General features: G+C 53.0%; 7 protein-coding genes across 7 annotated transcripts; 4 read left to right on the top strand and 3 right to left on the bottom strand.

Moving 5' to 3' along the window:
- Window positions 1-501: 501 nt before the first annotated feature.
- BDZ83DRAFT_566244 (uncharacterized protein) lies at window positions 502-2,376 on the bottom strand (the record flags this gene model as incomplete). Its single annotated transcript, XM_060503839.1, has 1 exon — window positions 502-2,376. One exon carries the CDS (start codon window positions 2,374-2,376, stop codon window positions 502-504), a length of 1,875 nt encoding a protein of 624 aa, XP_060370524.1.
- A 1,024-nt stretch (window positions 2,377-3,400) lies between these two features.
- Window positions 3,401-4,062, top strand: BDZ83DRAFT_372819 (uncharacterized protein). The gene has a single exon (XM_060502652.1). It carries the CDS (start codon window positions 3,633-3,635, stop codon window positions 3,969-3,971), a length of 339 nt encoding a protein of 112 aa, XP_060370525.1. The 5' UTR covers window positions 3,401-3,632; the 3' UTR covers window positions 3,972-4,062.
- Window positions 4,063-5,505: 1,443 nt separating this feature from the next.
- Window positions 5,506-6,518, top strand: BDZ83DRAFT_715560 (YggS family pyridoxal phosphate enzyme; the record flags this gene model as incomplete). Its single annotated transcript, XM_060511755.1, has 3 exons — window positions 5,506-5,616; window positions 5,749-5,923; window positions 6,004-6,518. The coding sequence occupies 3 exons, from the start codon at window positions 5,506-5,508 to the stop codon at window positions 6,516-6,518; spliced, it is 801 nt and encodes a 266-aa protein (XP_060370526.1).
- A 1,194-nt stretch (window positions 6,519-7,712) lies between these two features.
- On the bottom strand, window positions 7,713-9,059 carry BDZ83DRAFT_646827 (uncharacterized protein; the record flags this gene model as incomplete). The annotated part of the gene is made up of 1 exon (XM_060510017.1): window positions 7,713-9,059. One exon carries the CDS (start codon window positions 9,057-9,059, stop codon window positions 7,713-7,715), a length of 1,347 nt encoding a protein of 448 aa, XP_060370527.1.
- BDZ83DRAFT_601255 (uncharacterized protein) lies at window positions 9,028-9,810 on the bottom strand. The gene has a single exon (XM_060507087.1). It carries the CDS (start codon window positions 9,659-9,661, stop codon window positions 9,233-9,235), a length of 429 nt encoding a protein of 142 aa, XP_060370528.1. The 5' UTR covers window positions 9,662-9,810; the 3' UTR covers window positions 9,028-9,232.
- A 3,701-nt stretch (window positions 9,811-13,511) lies between these two features.
- Window positions 13,512-14,983, top strand: BDZ83DRAFT_601263 (uncharacterized protein). Its single transcript, XM_060507088.1, has 2 exons — window positions 13,512-13,919; window positions 13,985-14,983. Exons 1-2 carry the CDS (start codon window positions 13,650-13,652, stop codon window positions 14,813-14,815), a joined length of 1,101 nt encoding a protein of 366 aa, XP_060370529.1. The 5' UTR covers window positions 13,512-13,649; the 3' UTR covers window positions 14,816-14,983.
- Window positions 14,984-15,085: 102 nt separating this feature from the next.
- BDZ83DRAFT_601266 (V-type ATPase) lies at window positions 15,086-17,676 on the top strand. The gene is made up of 7 exons (XM_060507089.1): window positions 15,086-15,429; window positions 15,502-15,586; window positions 15,645-15,664; window positions 15,717-15,752; window positions 15,806-15,967; window positions 16,022-16,347; window positions 16,406-17,676. Exons 1-7 carry the CDS (start codon window positions 15,334-15,336, stop codon window positions 17,196-17,198), a joined length of 1,518 nt encoding a protein of 505 aa, XP_060370530.1. The 5' UTR covers window positions 15,086-15,333; the 3' UTR covers window positions 17,199-17,676.
- The last annotated feature ends 31 nt before the right edge of the window (window positions 17,677-17,707 follow it).

Here is a 17,707-nt window from a genome sequence, read left to right on the forward strand (position 1 = left end):
AATGCAAGTACGAGGTCCGAATTGGAACCTGAAGACGAGACGACATGGCGGAGTTGAGAATCGTAGAAAACAGAATGGGGGGCACAAAAAAATAGAGGGTGTTGTTAGAAGACATGGTGAGGAAGAACGAGATAGCTGTCAACGATCATTGCTACAACCAAATGTCTTGATGACCGCGGATGTCACTGTCGAAGCAAACACCATTTGGCAATTCTCCATGATGTTTTTTCTTGCTTTTTATCACATTTCTTTGATTCTGGACTCTACACGGGAACGAACATAATTCTCTAAAACTCCAGATGCCCTCATACCAGATCCGTACATCCCGTTGAAAATAACAAGTACACCGCGATACAGTCATACACAGGTAGCGTTACACGTCGATTCCCACGACGTTTTATACTACAACAATCCGAGTAGCAGTTTTCTTTCATGTGAAACCATCACTTTTTGTTTTGTGTTATCCGTCTTGACCCTTCTCGTGAAGACGTCATCCAACCTCTACTGCTTCTTATCCTTATCCATCCAGCGATCACCCCAGCTCGTACGGCGACCCTTCTCAGTACCGACGCCGCCGACGTACTGGCTTTCGTTCTCCTCCCACTCCTTGCGCTCGACGATACGACGAGCCAGGAACGCACGCGCAAACTTCCACGACTCGGTATCAGCCAGGTTCCACGCCTCGACGGCCCCGCGGATCGAAAGCTCGCGCGCGTCCTTGGTCTTGCCCATGTCGCGGGCCCTCTTGAGCAGAGGCTTCTCCTTGTCGAGCTCCTCGGCGGTCGGGATGGGCCCGTCAGCGGGGTCGTGCTTGGGCTGCGGGCGGCGCTCGGGACCGGGGACGGGGGTCTGCGATGTGCCGTCAGTGGCGTTGTGGGGGATGGCGAAGCCAAAGTGCCAGTCGAGGTCCTTGGGGAGGTCCTTTTCGGCCGTGAGCCAGAGAGAGTGGGCGGTTGCGAACTCGCCGGCGACGGCCTCCTTGAACTTGAGGACGCGCGGGGCGCTGCCGATGCCGACGCCGAGGAGCTCCGTGGTCACGGCGCCGAGCCAGGCGTCGCGCTCGGATTTGCGGCGGAGCCAGGGGATCTCGATCGTATCCTGGAGGTTGGCGAGGAGGGCGGTGGTGTAGGGGTGCGGCACGGTGCCGATGGTGTAGAGGGTCGAGGTGTTGCGGTAGCGGGGAGGGGTCGAGACGTGCATGGGCTGCGCGGGGACGCAGGGCTTGCACTTGGGGTTGTTGGGCGGGCAGGAGGAGGGCATGGGGGAGTCGGGGCACATGGAGAGGTCGCCGGCGAGGTCCCAGGCGTTCTTGATCAGATTCGTCATGTGTTGAGGCAGAGGCTTGAGGACGGCGATGCCGTCTGAGAAGACGTTCTGCCAGGTCGTGTGCAGGTGGCCGTTGATGAGGTTCTTGAGGGCCTTGAGACCACCGGCACGATCTGCGGCGATAGCCTCGCCGACCTTGGGGTACTTGTCCTGGATGACAGCTACGTCGTAGTAGGCGATCGCCTTGGGGTAGTTGTCAATCTTGAAGGTGTCCTCGGTGGCAGCAGCGATGAAGTCCTTGGCCTCCTTGAGCTTGGAGCTGGCCATGGTAGCCTTGATGGCGTTTGTAACCTCCTTCTCTCCGCCGGCAAAGAGACCGTTGTTCAAGTTGTTCCAGCGGGTGAGCTCTGGGTACTCGCCACGGCGAAGGTATGAGAGGAGGGGATCCTCGTGGGAGCCCATGGGCAGGGTGGTGTGGTAGGCGAGCAAGCCACCGCGCATATTATCCCAGGCCAGCCAGCGCATCATGTCGGTCTTGAGTTCGGCGTCCATCTCCTTGCGCTGAAGCTCGTCGTAGAGCGGGTTCTTCATAGCCTCAGCGGCACTGAGGATGATGGGCTTGAAGCCGCGGGCCCACCAAGCGCGGCGCCAGAGGAGGAGGAGCTCGCTCTCGGCATCCTTGCTTGCGGCGTCCTTCTTGATGGTGGTATCGTAGTAGCAATAGATGGCCGGGCGAGGCTTGAGGGGAGGTAGCAGGGAACGCTCCTCGTCGAGGGTCAATGAGGAAGAAAAGGGCACAGAGAGCCACTTCCAGTCCGCCCACCAGGAGGACTCGCCGTAGGTATCATTCTGTTGACGCGGGGGTGGGTGTGAGGGGGACTTGAAGGGGTTCAATCGGCTCGAGGCGCCGAATGGGTTCTTCAAGGCTGAGGGTATCGAGAACTTGTGGTCGGTGTACTTCGATAGGCTCGGGCCAGCGGGGATGGCGCTCGGGAGGGTGAAGATGAGGGAGAAGACGGCAAAGATGGAGATGCTGACGAGGAGGAAGGAGATGCGTCTTGTGCCGATGCGGGGGAGCGGCCGCCCAAATATCATGTGTTGCTTCGGCATGATGGGCGAGCTAGGCGTATTCAACGATGAGAGATTCGGGATTTCGGGGCCTTGCAGGGCCGTAGGCCGAGTGGGATGGATCAATTGAGGTTATCGTGGGTCGATGGAGTCGAGTCAATTCGATTCGATTCGTAATGGTCGAGCTCAAGGGTATGACATGTGGACAGGGAGCTCCAACACCAAGCCAAGCCGAAGAACAGACACCTGGCTTGATAAATGAGAGGATGGAGATCAAATCGACCGAAACTACGATAAGGAAAGAAAAGTGCAAAAGCGGCTGAAGAAGAGAAATTGACCCTAAGCGAAAGGCGAAAAAGTTTAGCTGTCAGAGAGGGCCAGGGAGTTGCCCGTGTGAGAGGCGAAAGGTGAAGACACGCGACGATCGTGGTTGAGGGTTCGTCGTCAATTCAATGCTCCTCCTCCTTCATCCCTTTTTTTCCCTTTCCTATCTCTCTCTCGGGATTGGGGAGCTGACGCAGACACGGTCGGCACACGGCATAAGGCACAGCAAGGGGGAACCTGAAGGCAACAGCAGCACGGCAGGTATCAGCCAACCAACATGCCGTGCAAAATGACATCCCGTCATCCCACCCTCCGATCCCCCCTGGAATTTCTGAACGCGTAACTTTACGTGAAGCAAGGATCCTAATGTATCCGATAAGATAAGCGCTGCTCATAAGGTACCTTATCCGATAGCGATAACAAAGTGGCTAGAGCTTGTGGCGGGCCAAACTGCCTCAATTGAGCTCCTCCTAAGGTACCCAGTAATCTTCATTATCCTAACTATCACGATGCTTCATCTACCTCGTGCCTATTCTCAGGCAGAGGTTTCCATTACAACCTAATGAACAATGTAGTATTGTCAGAATGAGTCAGCTGTGTGCAAATGATATACTCCGTACAGACTCTACGCGACCTCGACTACACGAAGTCTTGGCTGGCGCGTTCGTATTGCTGTAGCCCAGCGGCACAGCGTACCTATTCTCAGCCAGCATCGTGTCTACCAGCCATTCAATTAGCCTAAGAAGCATTCATTTCGTTGCAACGTTCTTTCTAGCACCCTTGCTGAAGTACATGCGTCTCAGGAATCATGCCTCAATCAGGCCTAGTCAAGGCAGACTCGAGATGAGTCGCGAAGCCCCAAAGTCCCCTGAGCAAACGGCACGGTAATCGTTGGTAAAAATGCATATTATGAGGCGTGTGTTTCCTTCACCAGGTCTCATTAGTTTCTGTTGCTGTTTTCTTCATCTCTCCTCATGTTGTGTCTCCGCCAGCGTTCGCTCAGCCGAGCGCTCTTAGGAATACTTTCTCTCTCGATACTGCCCGTTCGAGCTGCCTACTTCACCGAACCTCCAAGTTTCGAAATTGACCGAACCGGTGCACGTGTGACCGTCCCGGATCTCAACAGCACTTATGTGCTTGGACAAAAGGTTCACATCACATGGGAAGTCCCGACTGTACCATGGATTTCTCTGAGTCTAGTGCACTGGGGGCAAGATGCCGGCATAGCTGTCGCGTCTTTCATCAGTAAGATCGACAATATTGCAAGATGCTCCAGCATGATAATACTAACTGACGCCTTGCGAAGCCAATGATAGAAACAATGGGTATTATACCTGGTACATTGGAGAAAAGGATGGCATCACGGAGGAGACCATAGCCACAAACCCCAACTTTGCTCTAAGACTCATCGATCCAACTGGCAATTACACCCAGACTGATGCGCCTGCGGGCTTCATTGGCAACGCACTGCAAAGTCGCGGCTTCGTCGTCAAAGTCAACGCAACGTCCGAGCCAGCAACGGAGTCGGCCGTCCCTTCAGCGGGCTCAGCGGGCTCAGGGAACCTCTCCACCGGCGCCGTGACCGGAATCGCCGTAGGATGCGCAGCGATTGGGGCTCTCCTAGCGGCGGCTCTCTGCTTCTGGTTTCTGCGCAGGCGCAACCGGCCGGCACATGTCTCGAACACGGGAAACCAGGCTCGCCATCCCACGCCGACGCTTCATCCTGTTGTACATCAGCAGATGCGCCACGACTCGGCATACGCCAGCCCGAACTCGTCCGGCGACCACATGTTTGTGGTGCCGCCGGCTCGTCAGCTGTCGCATCAGACTAGCAATGTCAGTCCGATTAGCAGGCGCCAGACACCTCCGCCGTCGTACCCGTCGCCTGTGGACGAGTACCAGAGTCCGATGACGGAGCTATCTGGTGTTCGAGAGCCTCAGGAGGTGCCGGCGACGAACTCAAGGGGCCGATCAGAACTTTCGGGATCTCAGAGAGCTTGATTTGACAGGGCGAAACATGGTGATTCTTTGTATGAGGGGTGCGATCTGGAAAATCGCCCTCCAGAGGAGAGCAGCACCGATCTGTGAGAGGAGCCAAGTGGATGCGGGGGCAAGCAACATATCAATAAATAATCTAAGATATCATAGTAATTATTGAGCACTTAATCCTTTTCAGCCGTCAAGCTGTCCTCCAACTTAGAGAGTATAGTGAAGTGACTGTTATTTGACCTCACGATGGAATGGCCTGGGGAGGCCAACACCATCTCATAAAGACTTTGACCATGCGTTTGCGAAGAGAAGGCTACTGCCGACAATATGATTGCGATCGTTTGGAATAGCATATAAGTCTGCTGGAATTCATTTTTACTTACTTTTACAGCATGCATTTCAAAAGTTGATTAACCTCACCTGCGAAGACAGACCCCTGAGGTCGTCGCGCTTTGGTCTGAGAGCAATTCAAGGAAGAACCGGTCTTTAGCAAACGTAAGTTTTCTAAGAATTCTCCAGATCAAACAATCCACTCGATATAGCGAAGTCCGTCACACTGATGAATATCTTTAAGTGATAAAAGACAATCAAGGTGGTTGAATAAGTCCAAGCCAGGAGAGCAGCCTCTAACTTAATCTCCATTACTCCGCACTCTGTTGCGCAGTTGGTCGGCCCCATATTTGTTAGCGCAGCTATGGCCCATCTCCGAAGACGCTGGAAGTTCAATGACTCTACAACTCAACCTCACCTCAACCTTCACAGCCAAAAAATCCGTACCTCGTCTCACTCACTCACTCACTCACTGCCTCGCCCACAAAACCCTTGCTCATCGATACGACGACCACAGTAAACCTTGCAATGACCGACGCCCAACCCGAGATGAAGATTGATCCTTCGAGAGCAAAGGCTCTGGTGTCCCAGCTGCAGTCCGTCCAGGAGCGCGTGACCGCCATCGCTGCGGGGCGAAATGTGAGTCGTCACTCAGGATACTTCCTGGAACCTCTGTTTTGAACCGGAGAGTGAAAAAACCAGGGAGAACCTCCCTTCATAACGATAGGGAGTATGTTTTGTATGAGATAGACGCTAATTCAGTGACAAAAGGTCCGGTTGGTGGCAGTCTCAAAGCTGAAGCCAGCCAACGATATCCTGGCGCTGCACCAGCAGGCCACACCGCCGCAGGTGCATTTCGGAGAGAACTACGCACAGGAGCTGGGTCAGAAGGCGGAGATGCTGCCTAGGAGTATTCAGTGGCACTTTATCGGTGGTTTGCAGTCAAGTAAGTGTTTCCTCAAAGACTCCTATGCGCTCCTCGCCCTCCCCTGCGTAGTTCTTAAATAGCTTACGCGTACCCAATAGCACATGCAAAGAAGCTGGCCAAGATCCCAAATCTCTTCTGCGTCTCCAGCGTAGACACTCTAAAAAAGGTCCAGCTCCTCAACGCCTCGCGCGCGGAGCTCATCTCTTCGTCATCAGGCGAAAGCCCCGTGGAGCCGCTCGGCGTGCACGTGCAGGTGAACACCTCGGGCGAGGAGTCCAAGTCCGGCGCCGAGCCGGGGCCGGAGACGGTCGCGCTCTGCCGCGCCGTCGAAGAGGAGTCGCCCGCGCTCAAGCTCCTCGGTCTGATGACCATTGGCGCCATCGCGCGGAGCAAGGCGACGACGCCCGAGAACGAGAACGAGGACTTTGTTTGCCTTAAGGAGCAGCGGGATCTGGTTATCAAGGAGCTGGGCTTGCAGAGGGAGCTGGAGCTGAGTATGGGTATGAGTGAGGATTTTGAGGGCGCAGTGAAGTTGGGTAGCGGGGAGGTTCGGGTGGGAAGTACGATTTTTGGGGAGAGGGGGCCTAAGAGTGAGGCTAAGATTTTGGTCTAGCGGAGTTGGTGTGATGGATTTTTGGATGTTGAATGAGTCTGGATGAAGCTGGATGAATGTGAGGACGAAAGTTGATACACTGGCTGTAGGGAAGCGAGGTGAGTTCTTGGCCAGGAATGATGCGGTCTACAACCTGCTCCGAAGCAGTATCCACACGTATTGATGACGATCATAGATATACAAACCACAAACCAAGTCACTGGTGCTATTGCATTCATCCACACCCTTTCTTTTAGTTTTTCGACGTCTCAGTTGGTGATGCAATGAGCTATCGTTGATGTGAACCATTCTCTCCAAGGGAGGCACATAAATAACTCCATAAGTCTGCTTCAAGTGGTAGCTGACTTGGAGAGAGAAGATAGGTGTAAGCACTTTGCGCCATCTTCATTCTCTTTCCTCCTCGAGCTTTCGGAGTACGCGGCCTCATTTTTTACGTGATTGTGGAATTGTTCTTGCCATCCACTCTCGCTCTCGATCGCTTTTCATCACTGCGAACAATTTTCCTAAACATTTCTCCTCCCATTGATATTTTCGGGCCCATGCCGAGTGGTATGGCCACGCTGGATCCTCCAGAAGAATCCCGCGATTACCTTTATAATGGCGTTAGGGAAGCCTCACGCCCATTTTTCCAGTGTCTAAATCGATGGCCTCGCTGGGATACGATGTTTCCGGACAAGTCGACGTAAAGCCTCTACAGATTAACGAGCTGCCAAGTGGGCGGCTTAACAAGAGAAGCAGCACAATAGATGGACTTAAGGTTAGCCTTGACACTCAGTCACTTCACAGCAAGAAGAATCACGATAGTGAGGGGGAAGCGTGTTAGTGCACCAAGGACCATTTGTTTTTTTTAATGGGTTTATATTGAGTATATAAACCCGAACGAACGAAGTAGAGTAGAACCAATCGGCCTAACTCGAAATGTAGGAACTCAAGCGAGAACCTAAGACCAGAACTCCTTCCAACGCCCTCCAACTCGTGGTGTCTTTTTGCACCGGGTATATCGCCCAAGGAGAATCCAAACTCCAGATAATGCTCCCGAAAGCACGGTGTTCTTTTTCGCACCGGGCATATATGCCGTACCTGCCCTCCCTTTCTTTTTTTTTTTTTTTTTTTGGGAGCGGCCTTTTCTCTCCAGTCCTCATACCAGAGAACCCCACACCCACAGACTCCCCGATTCCCTGTACCCTCCCCCACTTAGAGGTGTTGGGCAATGATCTCATCGACCTCATTTGCCAGGACCTTGTAGACAAAGTCTTGCTTGTCCGTAATGAACACAGCCTTGATCTCTTTGTCGAGAACCTCGAGGGCTGTATTGCGGTCGAATAGTCCATGGATCAACCTGCGGCCATGATCCCAGAGGTTGGAATCCCCTTTCGTGACCATCTCTATGATCTTGGCCAGGATCATCGTCTTTTCCTTGACCAGCTTGCCGATTTCACCCAAGCGAGTTCGGTGTTCCGGAAGCTGGTGCGTCTCGAAGTCTTTCACCCACAAGATATCCTGAAGTCGCCAGGGCTCGATCGTGATGCCCCTCATGCGGAACACCTCAAGGGTTTTAGCGGCTCCAGCCGCGACTAGACAACGATCTTGGGGCTCAGAAGTGTACCCGCAAAAGTAGTGGCAGATCTGGGCCACCCTGACGAGATGGGCGTTGAGGGCAACGCGAAGGCTCTCGTACTTGTCGAGGATGGTTTTGTTGGTGCGGCCATCTTTCCCGTCAATCTCGCACGCCGTTCCGCCCTTTTGGCACTTGGAACAGGCGTGGCCGGGGCTTCCGTCGCACTTTGTCTTCTTCCTGCGGCACGACTTGCAGGAGAAGGCCCTGACGGCGCGAGCGGGCCTGTCTGGCGTGGTCTCCTTTGCCCTGCGCGGGGCTTTGGCTTTGCCCTTGCCCTTGCCTCTCTTCTGGACTCTTGCGTCCTGATTGTTTGGGCCGAGGACGTCCCTGACGACATTGTCGTCGACTGAGGGAGAGCTGTAGTCCTCGGCAGCGAGAAAAGGGCTGCTGCCGGCCTCCGTGTCATCGACGGGGGTAGAGTTGCCGCCGAAATGCAAGTAGTAGGCCGGGTTGGAAATGGTGCTGCCCGCCATATTGTCGTCGGGGAAGTTGTTGTTACTGCTGACATCCTCGTCGAATTCCGGAGCGAATACGCTGCCGGTGGCGGGAGCTTCGGGCGCGAAGAAGGGCCCAAGGGGGACAGGAATAGGAGCGGGGGGAAGAGCAGGGCCATTTGAATATGACATTTGCTCTTGGAAGTGATATCCGCCGCTGTTGCTGGCGTCCATACCCCCTGCCAGGCCTGATTCAATGGCGGATACTCCGGCGCCTTGGACGACACCAGAGGTGACAGTTCCGTACGAATCTTGTGGGGAGATCGAATGAGACAGGTTGGAAGCCATCTCGGTCAGTTGATTTTGGACACCCTCACTCATCCAATCAATGTCTTCGGTGTAATTGGGCACGACCATGCCAAGACTTTCGTCCCAGGACTGACTGATCGGGTAGTAGTCCGGATTCATCTGGAAGTTCTGGTAATCCATTGTGTTCGTTGGTTGTAACGAGTATATGATGAGAGGAGTTGTAGTTCAATTGGATTTATGAATGTAGGCCAGATGAACTGCAGTGTGATGAAGACTAGAGAAGCTGACAACCACAAGACAGAGGAATACTTGGCACTTTATAGGAGACAAGAAGAAGCAGAAGCTATAGAGGTTCACGATGCTCCCGCACTCCGGGAAGCATAAGTTGAAGAGGTTGTATCTCCGGTGATGCCATTCCGGCCAACGCACACGTCCAAGAAGCAAAATGGCGGCAAGTAGAGGGGTTCAGGAGTGTAAAACAGCCACTCTGTGACTGGAATTCGAAGGCAAATGCCCGGGCGTCCAGGTACAGCAAACATAGTTCGGATTGGGAGCGGTAACTGGATGACTTTTCTGTCCAGGTAAGTGTTCAGGGCATACATCACTAGAGGCACCCAAGAATGACGAGAGAGGATTGGGCACAGTCTAAGGAGTCTGGTAACGAGTGGAGCAATTGACGCGGAGATAGAGGGAGTTGTGGATGTGAGGGCTTGGGGATTCGAGAGCTTGAGGATTATGGACATTGCGGTCCATTGAAGGAGGTTCTTGCGACTTGAGAGCATCTTTTTTGTTGCTTTCCGGTATAGAGATGCCACTTCTGGATGTTGGAACGCAACGATATCAATCGAACTTCTGTTCTGCCAACTTGAACGATATCCATTGCACTTTTATTCGTTATGATACCAGTTTCAAGATCATTGCTCAATATCAGTTCTACAATAGTGGGCGATGCTCGAGGCAACGAGCGTCCGGTCTGCTCACACCTTTTTAGACCATTGAAGGCTGGAGTCACTGTCGTTCCATGGTTCGAGACACAGCCACTCTGGGCTGCCAGACGCAAATACCAAGAGTACAAACTGCTCTAGGTACCAATTAGCCATCCATGAAGTTCTCCATCATCCGATCCTGAGATCTTTCAAGGTACGCCAAACCTGGAAGACCTAGACGCCGGGTTGTCGAGGGCATTTCACATTCATTTGTCTTGCAGAGAGTTCCATGGAATCTTGGGTGAAAGTCAAATGGACTGAAGTGTTTGATGTCCAGTTGACCAAGCCACCAGCAATGCCACTTAACCGGACTTTGAACGTTCGCTTCTACTTTAGTCCTACTGTGCGGTTCAGTAGAGGAAAAAGAAGGTCCGGTTTTCGGCTGTGTAACCCGGTGTAAGTGGACTGTGTAAGTGAGCCGTGTAAGTGAAAAGTCAATAGAGTGTCGTCGAATGGTCGCCAGGGGCAGCGAAAATAAGGTTTCGGTTGAGTCAATTGGGGTGCGCTGTGCCTGAAGATCCGCCCCATGAACACCCACAAGGCCAGCCGTCTTACTGGGTTGGCCAATGACATGTCCCCTACGCCGCCTGACAGATGCACCAAATGCCTGGTTCAACTGTCTTTCGCCTACTGCCGTACCTTACTTCTAATTCACTGGTCTCGATTATCGCAACTTCCTACATCCTTTGCTGACAATTTTACGTCGTTTCGAGCACAGCACAAAAAAGAAATCTCCTCATATCATACATGAGGGCCAACATGAATGAGTGGGAGCAAGTGCCTATGATCCGTCGGAGATAGCAAGGAAAATCTGCAAACCATGTTGGCTCACACTTTTACACTGTGGCTATGTGAGCAAGAAGGCGGCGACAGAGCGAAAGAAGTCGTGGACACTGTGTCAGACAAAGATGCGAACCCTGAGGAACTCGGGAGAGTAAGTACCTGACCGCGGGGAGCGTCGATCTTCAGGTACCTTACGATGGAGCGCTCGTCCAGGTATGAGAGTAACTTTTTCGAAAATTCACTCCCCGGACAAAGAAGTGGCGGTGCTACTCTTCTCTCCGGCGGGAAGTAGATGCCAGACTTTGAAGCGGAAGCAAGGAGCCAGCCGGGTATCCAAAATTGGGATACCCAGCTGCCCCCCAAGTGTTTTGTGTCTTCTATGGGCTCTCAGATGATAGAAAGACTGGGAGGCTGATGCCAAAACTGTGGGTGGATAGGTTTCATGAAAGCCATTGGTGGAATCTGTTGTGTCTGGAGTAGCTGTCATGGTCGATATCGCCTTGGTCAACAACCATGTCTCGCATCTACAGGGATACGATAGAAAGTGAGCCTTGCAGTTTGCTGCTGAAGGAATCTTCTAGCATCTCACGTCCGGCAATAAAGAACCCGGCCAGTATCGACTACCTCACCTGGAACGATGTTGAGAACGATTGTAGAATTCTTCCTCTTACAGCCTGGACCCCGTCACCAGTAGTATAGCCGAGCGGCAGAAGACACATGTAACACGCTAGGACTGTCCATGGAGCCAGGGACATTGTCCATATCCTCAGCCACTGGCCGACACTCTGTTATTGGCGATAAGCGGGACCAGGGCATAGGTATCAAACGGTAATATAAAACTGTGAGTTCCAGTTGTATCAATGAGTTCTAGACCAGTACATACTCAATACGGAATATTAACTGAGCCCTGTCATTTGCCATACTTCATCATCCCCGAGGCCAATCATCTTTCCCACCCATGCTGTATCCCAGTTATGTAGAGGTAGTTACAGCCCGTCCCGGGATTGTAGGTCAAGACTCCTCGGCAGCAGCCTTGCTGTAAGGTAGACAACGGTCTTAGTCAGTGTCTATTAGTGTATCATGAGGATGAGGGAGCTCATATAGAGTCTGACTGTGCTTTCCCACATGCTTTTCCTTACTCTTGCTGCTTGCCTAACAACACAAAAGGTCCGAGTCAGCGATGATGATAAAAAAGTCATGAACGTTCTCAAGATGGTTTCTAAGAGGCCAATGGCATGACAATCCTATTTGAAATTGGACAGTATCCAGAAGTGAGGATTCTGCAGTCGCCAAAGTGAGCATGACTTGGTTGTCCTTTGGATCGCGGATAGACAGATCGACGTTCCCGTTTACAGGGCGACTTATGGAGATCTGGGTAAATGAGTCAAGCTAGATGCAACTGAATTGACTTGGAATTGTGGCATAGCGTCACTTGTGAAAATGTAGCGCGATGGCTAATCGCAATGGAATACACAGTTATGAACGATACAAGGATAAAGCACACTGAATCAATGCGATGAGAGCCAAACCCGTTTCATTAATAAGCTGTCAAACCAACATGATGAATGTGTTGATATTAGATCAAACCGATTCCTTCCAACAGCATCCCATTATCTCACAACAAGGACAGAAACAGGCCAATAGCGATAGCTACAAACGGAAAAGCCATTGGGACTCTCAACGAACCCGCAGCGCCATCAGGACCGCTGCCCCTCGAAGTCGCCGTTGTAGTTCCCTCGGCGGTTGTGGTGGCCGAAGTCTGGAACGGATAAGAAAAGTTGACTACAGCGGAGACACCAGGGCAGACACCCTCGAGAAGTTGCTTGGTGTACAGGTTTTCTGCCTGGGATGGACAGACAAAAGACAAGCATACGCTAGTTTAGGCGTGAGTATACCTACTACTTCGCAACACGTCACGTAAAGTGGTAGAATCGGAGGGATAATCACCGTGCGATACTCTTGTGTGCTGGACACAAGCAATCTGTCAAGACTCCGATGGAATCCGATGCGTCGTTCTCCTTGAGGGTTCTGGTTCTGTACGGTGCGCAGCTTTCCGACCAGAACTGGTCCAGCATGACGGAGTTTGTGCAAGAAGAGTAGAGCCTGTATAATTTTGTTAGTTACTCGCTCTTGATGACTAGGGAAATTGGAAGATATCTTACATTCATGACCTTATTAGGCCTCTGGTCGTACACTCCTCGTCCCAAGGGGTGATCCGCGGTTTTGATGGCCCGGCCAATGTGGGCATGATTGCAGGCACCGACTGCGTCTGTATCGCTGTCTGTCCCGAGACAAGTTGAGGCATCAGCCATATGAAGAGGGCGAGGAGAGGCAGGAAAGGCCCTTTCCTTGAATTGTTGAATTGTTCCATCGTGGGCGTGGAGGTTTGGATCATGACAAGGTGAAGGTTGCACGCAGACATTTGGAGAAGGCTCACGCAGAATGATTGCCTTACTACACAACACCTCGAGAGGGTAGTTGCCCCCTACGGCGCAGCTCGCCACGCGCGTACGCGATTCTTGAATGAAACCAAGACATTTGGACTGCTCATGAGACTATTAGACTACCTGGAAAAATCACACTCGGTCCAATACGTTACTCTCTGCTTGCTGTGCCGCCCAGTTGCATCTCAGGATCACGGCTAAATGGTGTACGCCAATCTTGAGCGCGAAAGGCCCTTGTCTAATCTCGTATTTTGATTCATACCAAGAGACGAGGCAGATTTAACAAACAGACGTAGGCAACTGGGAGATAGTAAAAGTTTGTATTTTGCAATACGACATTATGCCATTGAAATGTAGTGATGTAGTTGCGCTTGTGACGTTGGACTAACACAATTGAGTGAACAGCTGCCACCGGGCGGCGCCACTCATCACTGGCCGAGGCATTGTGGAAGCCGACGATATGCGGCCAAGCTCCCCATGCCCCAGCTCTTCTCCAAGGTCTCTGTAATTTGCCGATCGACCCCTCGTTGCCATTCCTCATTCAATTCAACCTCAAAATGCTTGCCATCCGCCCATCAGTCTGTAGGGCGTGCCGAAAGGCCCAGATCCGCCCGGCGAGAGCGTTCGCAACCGCCAGTGGTCCCATCCAGCAGGCGCCCCGCGACAACTATGTGAAGCTCGTCGAGGTCGGTCCTCGCGATGGCCTCCAGAACGAGAAGAAGACGATACCCCTTGCGACCAAGATCGAGCTGATTGAGAGGCTCGCTAAGACTGGCGTGTCTACAATTGAGGGCGGCTCCTTTGTCTCGCCGAAATGGGTTCCCCAGGTAAGCTCACCCAAGTGGCCTGATGAGTTTTGGGATCAGTGTTACTGACGATCGAACTGTTACAGATGGCCAATTCAAGCGAAATTCTCGAGCACCTCCTCACCCGAAAAGTATCCTCTCCAGCCCAAACATCATATTCATTCCTCGCACCGAATATCAAGGGTCTGCAGAACGCCCAGGCGCTGCTGGCCAAATACCCCGGCGCATTTGCATCACAACTCCAGCCCTCAGCTGATGCTTCGACCCCTGCCGTCGAAGTTGCCGTTTTCGCGGCAGCGACCGAATCTTTCTCGAAGAAGAACCTCAACTGCGATATTGCAACGTCACTAGACCGCTTCCGCGAGGTCATTCGCGAGTCAAAGGCGGCCGGCCTCCGCGTTCGCGCATACGTCTCTGTGGTCCTCGGCTGCCCCTTTGAGGGGTACGAAGTTGACCCGCACAAGGTCGCCGAGATCTCGACGGAACTGCTGGAGTCAGGCGCCGACGAGGTGTCCCTGGGCGACACCACCGGCATGGGAACCGCTCCCCGGACCAAGGAGCTGTTGAACTGCATGAGGGCTGCGGGAATCCGCAACGAGGACATTGCGATGCACTTCCACGACACGTACGGCCAGGCTCTGGTTAACACGGCTGTGTCTTTGGAGCATGGCATTCGCACGTTTGACAGCAGTGTTGGCGGTCTTGGAGGATGCCCTTACAGCCCCGGTGCGACTGGCAATGTGGCTACGGAAAACATGATTTACTTTATTGAGAGTCTGGGTATGGACACTGGTATTGATCTGGACGCCATGTCGGATATTGGAGCTTGGATCACGGGCGAGTTGAGCAAGGCCAATGACAGCACTGTTGGAAAGGCTGTTTTGGGCGCCAGATCTCGTGAAGCGGCGACAGCGTAGTCTTGAGTTTCTTGAAAATTGCATTGGAGTTTGAGATGCATTTTTCAATTCTCGTCTTGATATGTACCATTGTATAAGTTCATTCTGCCCTGAAATGCCCAGGAAAGACGCATTGGATGAATGATGAGGTACCTCGTACCTTCAGGTTGAAGTGCGGGCAGTCATGTGATGTCACTGCCACAATATGTGACTGCTAGCGCCCAAGCTGACACTGAGACCGATAATGGCATAAGGTACTGGGAAGCTCCCAGGCGTGCAAGGCCCGCGCCCCCAGTCGCCAGTGATCTTATCGGCGCCACCTCAGCTTGCCGAGCGGGCTCCACCAAGACGAAGCAAGCTCCAGTGCAGTGCATTCGACGACACTGCACCGACCTGCCAACCTCCTCCAGCTACGTACATCGCAGCGCCTCGCATCGTCTCCATCAATCCGCCCGCCCACGCCCTTCCTAATCGCCCCCCCTCCGACCCAACACGCATTGTCTTCTAAGCCGGCGCTGTCTCGCTGATAGTCAGAAGCAATGAGTGACCCGCGGGAGCCCTCTTACTCCATTGTGCCGAGAATTCGGTACAACACCGTCGGCGGTGTCAACGGACCCCTCGTCATCCTCGAGAATGTGCGTCGTCGCCCAGTCGCGCTGGGGGTTTCGCCAGCGAATTGCATAATTAGGCACTGACGCTACGTCTAGGTCAAATTCCCTAGATACAACGAGATTGTCTCCCTGACCCTGCCCGATGGAACCAACAGACAGGGCCAGGTCCTCGAGGCTCGAGGTATTTACATAACGTCACTCCCCTTACCAATGACCCGTGTGCTAACAAACATGTCTAGGTGACCGAGCCGTCGTCCAGGTATGCGAAAACGAGCGATCACACAAGAAACACCTATTGACGATGGAAACAGGTCTTTGAGGGAACATCAGGCATCGATGTTAAGAAGGTATGAGATCATCGCATCTCGACAAACATGACGAGCGCTAAAACTCTAGCCAGACGAAAGTCGAGTTCACCGGCCAGAGCTTGAAGCTTGGTGTGTCGGAGGACATGCTTGGTCGTATCTTTGACGGTTCCGGACGAGCTATCGACAAGGGCCCCAAGGTCCTTGCTGAGGACTACCTCGACATCAACGGCAGTCCCATCAACCCCTTCTCCCGTGTATGTGACGCCCCCGAATACCATACAGTAGTCTTTTATTCTGACAGGCTGTAGGAATACCCCGAGGAGATGATCTCGACCGGTATCTCTGCCATCGACACCATGAACTCCATTGCCCGCGGACAAAAGATCCCTATTTTCTCCTCGTCTGGTCTGCCGCACAACGAAATCGCCGCCCAGATTTGCAGACAGGCCAGTTTGGTCCAGAAGCAGGGTGTTACCAACAAGGGTGTCCACGACGGCCACGAGGAGAACTTCTCCATTGTCTTCGGTGCCATGGGTGTCAACTTGGAAACCGCCAGATTCTTTACCCGCGATTTCGAGGAGAACGGCTCTTTGGAGCGTGTCACCCTCTTCCTCAACCTTGCCAACGATCCTACGTGAGTTTTGATACCAGAATGTACCGTAATAAAATATGCAGACTGACAAACATACCAGTATCGAGCGTATCATCACTCCTCGTCTCGCGCTTACAACCGCCGAATACTACGCCTACCAGCTCGAGAAGCACGTTCTTGTCATTCTTACCGATCTGTCCGCTTACTGCGACGCTCTTCGTGAGGTCTCAGCCGCCCGCGAAGAAGTCCCGGGTCGTCGTGGTTACCCCGGTTACATGTACACTGATTTGTCCACCATTTACGAGCGCGCCGGTCGTGTGGCGGGTCGCAACGGTTCCATCACCCAGGTGCCCATTTTGACCATGCCCAACGAGGATATCACTCACCCCATTCCCGATTTGACGGGTTACATCACGGAGGGTCAGATCTTCGTCGACAGAGGCCTTTACAACCGTGGTATCTACCCGCCCATCAACGTTCTGCCGTCTCTGTCTCGTCTCATGAAGTCTGCCATTGGTGAGGGCATGACCCGCAAGGACCACGGCGATGTTTCCAACCAGCTCTACGCCAAGTACGCCATCGGCCGTGACGCCGCTGCCATGAAGGCTGTCGTCGGCGAGGAGGCTTTGTCAGCCGAGGACAAGCTTTCTCTGGAGTTCCTTGAGAAGTTTGAGCGCCAGTTCATCAACCAGGGTCAGTACGAGGCTCGCACCATTTACGAGTCTCTGGACCTCGCATGGAGCTTGCTCCGTCTCTACCCCAAGGACCTGCTCAACCGTATTCCCGGCAAGGTCCTCAACGAGTTCTACCAGCGTGCGGCCAAGGAGGCCAAGGACAAGGGCAAGCAGAGACAGCAGGTGCAGCAAAACGAGGAGAACCTGATTGACGCATAAGCGGGGACGCCCAATGCGGGAGCTTGATATTCCCGACAAGTCGACAGCGTAGTAGGACAACTGGTCGACGTTGTGTATACGTATGAGGGGGTACGAGAGTGTGAGATGGGCAACTTTTGGACCTAGACAATGGCATGCAATTATTAGTTTTTACACATGCCATGTCTCAGTGATGTTCTTGTGTTTGCGGAAGATGTGCGCGAAACATTCATTATTTACAGACTTGTACTTTTGAAATCCCCAACGAGCAGTGCGATGCCTAGCCCAGAGCTGAACACATGAGCTGGCGTAGACTCACGATGAGTGACATCGAGGCTTTTGATAGCCAAGATCCAGTCTGCAGCGGGTTGGCATGAATGAACCGTGGCACGGACCAACGTCGTCAGCCAGGCGCACCGCCTCAGTGAACCCCACATCCTCCACACCGAGCCAACTCCCCACCATGACCATGCGGCTACCTTACCTTACCTCACCTCCCGACCTTACCTGACGCAAGACGATTGTTTCTG

This window comes from Colletotrichum acutatum (genome assembly GCF_030867785.1).
Source record: "Colletotrichum acutatum strain CBS 112980 chromosome Unknown BDZ83scaffold_6, whole genome shotgun sequence".
NCBI classification, from domain to species: Eukaryota; Fungi; Ascomycota; class Sordariomycetes; order Glomerellales; family Glomerellaceae; genus Colletotrichum; species Colletotrichum acutatum.

Bases quoted from the DNA above. Each gene is read 5' to 3' on its own strand.
- BDZ83DRAFT_601266 (XM_060507089.1), top strand. From the start codon at position 15,334: ATGAGTGACCCGCGGGAGCCCTCTTACTCCATTGTGCCGAGAATTCGG. The intron at 15,665-15,716 runs GTATGCGAAAAC...CGATGGAAACAG, and splicing joins GTGACCGAGCCGTCGTCCAG to GTCTTTGAGGGAACATCAGG. The intron at 15,968-16,021 runs GTATGTGACGCC...GACAGGCTGTAG, and splicing joins CCATCAACCCCTTCTCCCGT to GAATACCCCGAGGAGATGAT.
- BDZ83DRAFT_601255 (XM_060507087.1), bottom strand. From the start codon at position 9,661: ATGCTCTCAAGTCGCAAGAACCTCCTTCAATGGACCGCAATGTCCATA.
- BDZ83DRAFT_372819 (XM_060502652.1), top strand. From the start codon at position 3,633: ATGTTGTGTCTCCGCCAGCGTTCGCTCAGCCGAGCGCTCTTAGGAATA.
- BDZ83DRAFT_601263 (XM_060507088.1), top strand. From the start codon at position 13,650: ATGCTTGCCATCCGCCCATCAGTCTGTAGGGCGTGCCGAAAGGCCCAG. The intron at 13,920-13,984 runs GTAAGCTCACCC...GAACTGTTACAG, and splicing joins CGCCGAAATGGGTTCCCCAG to ATGGCCAATTCAAGCGAAAT.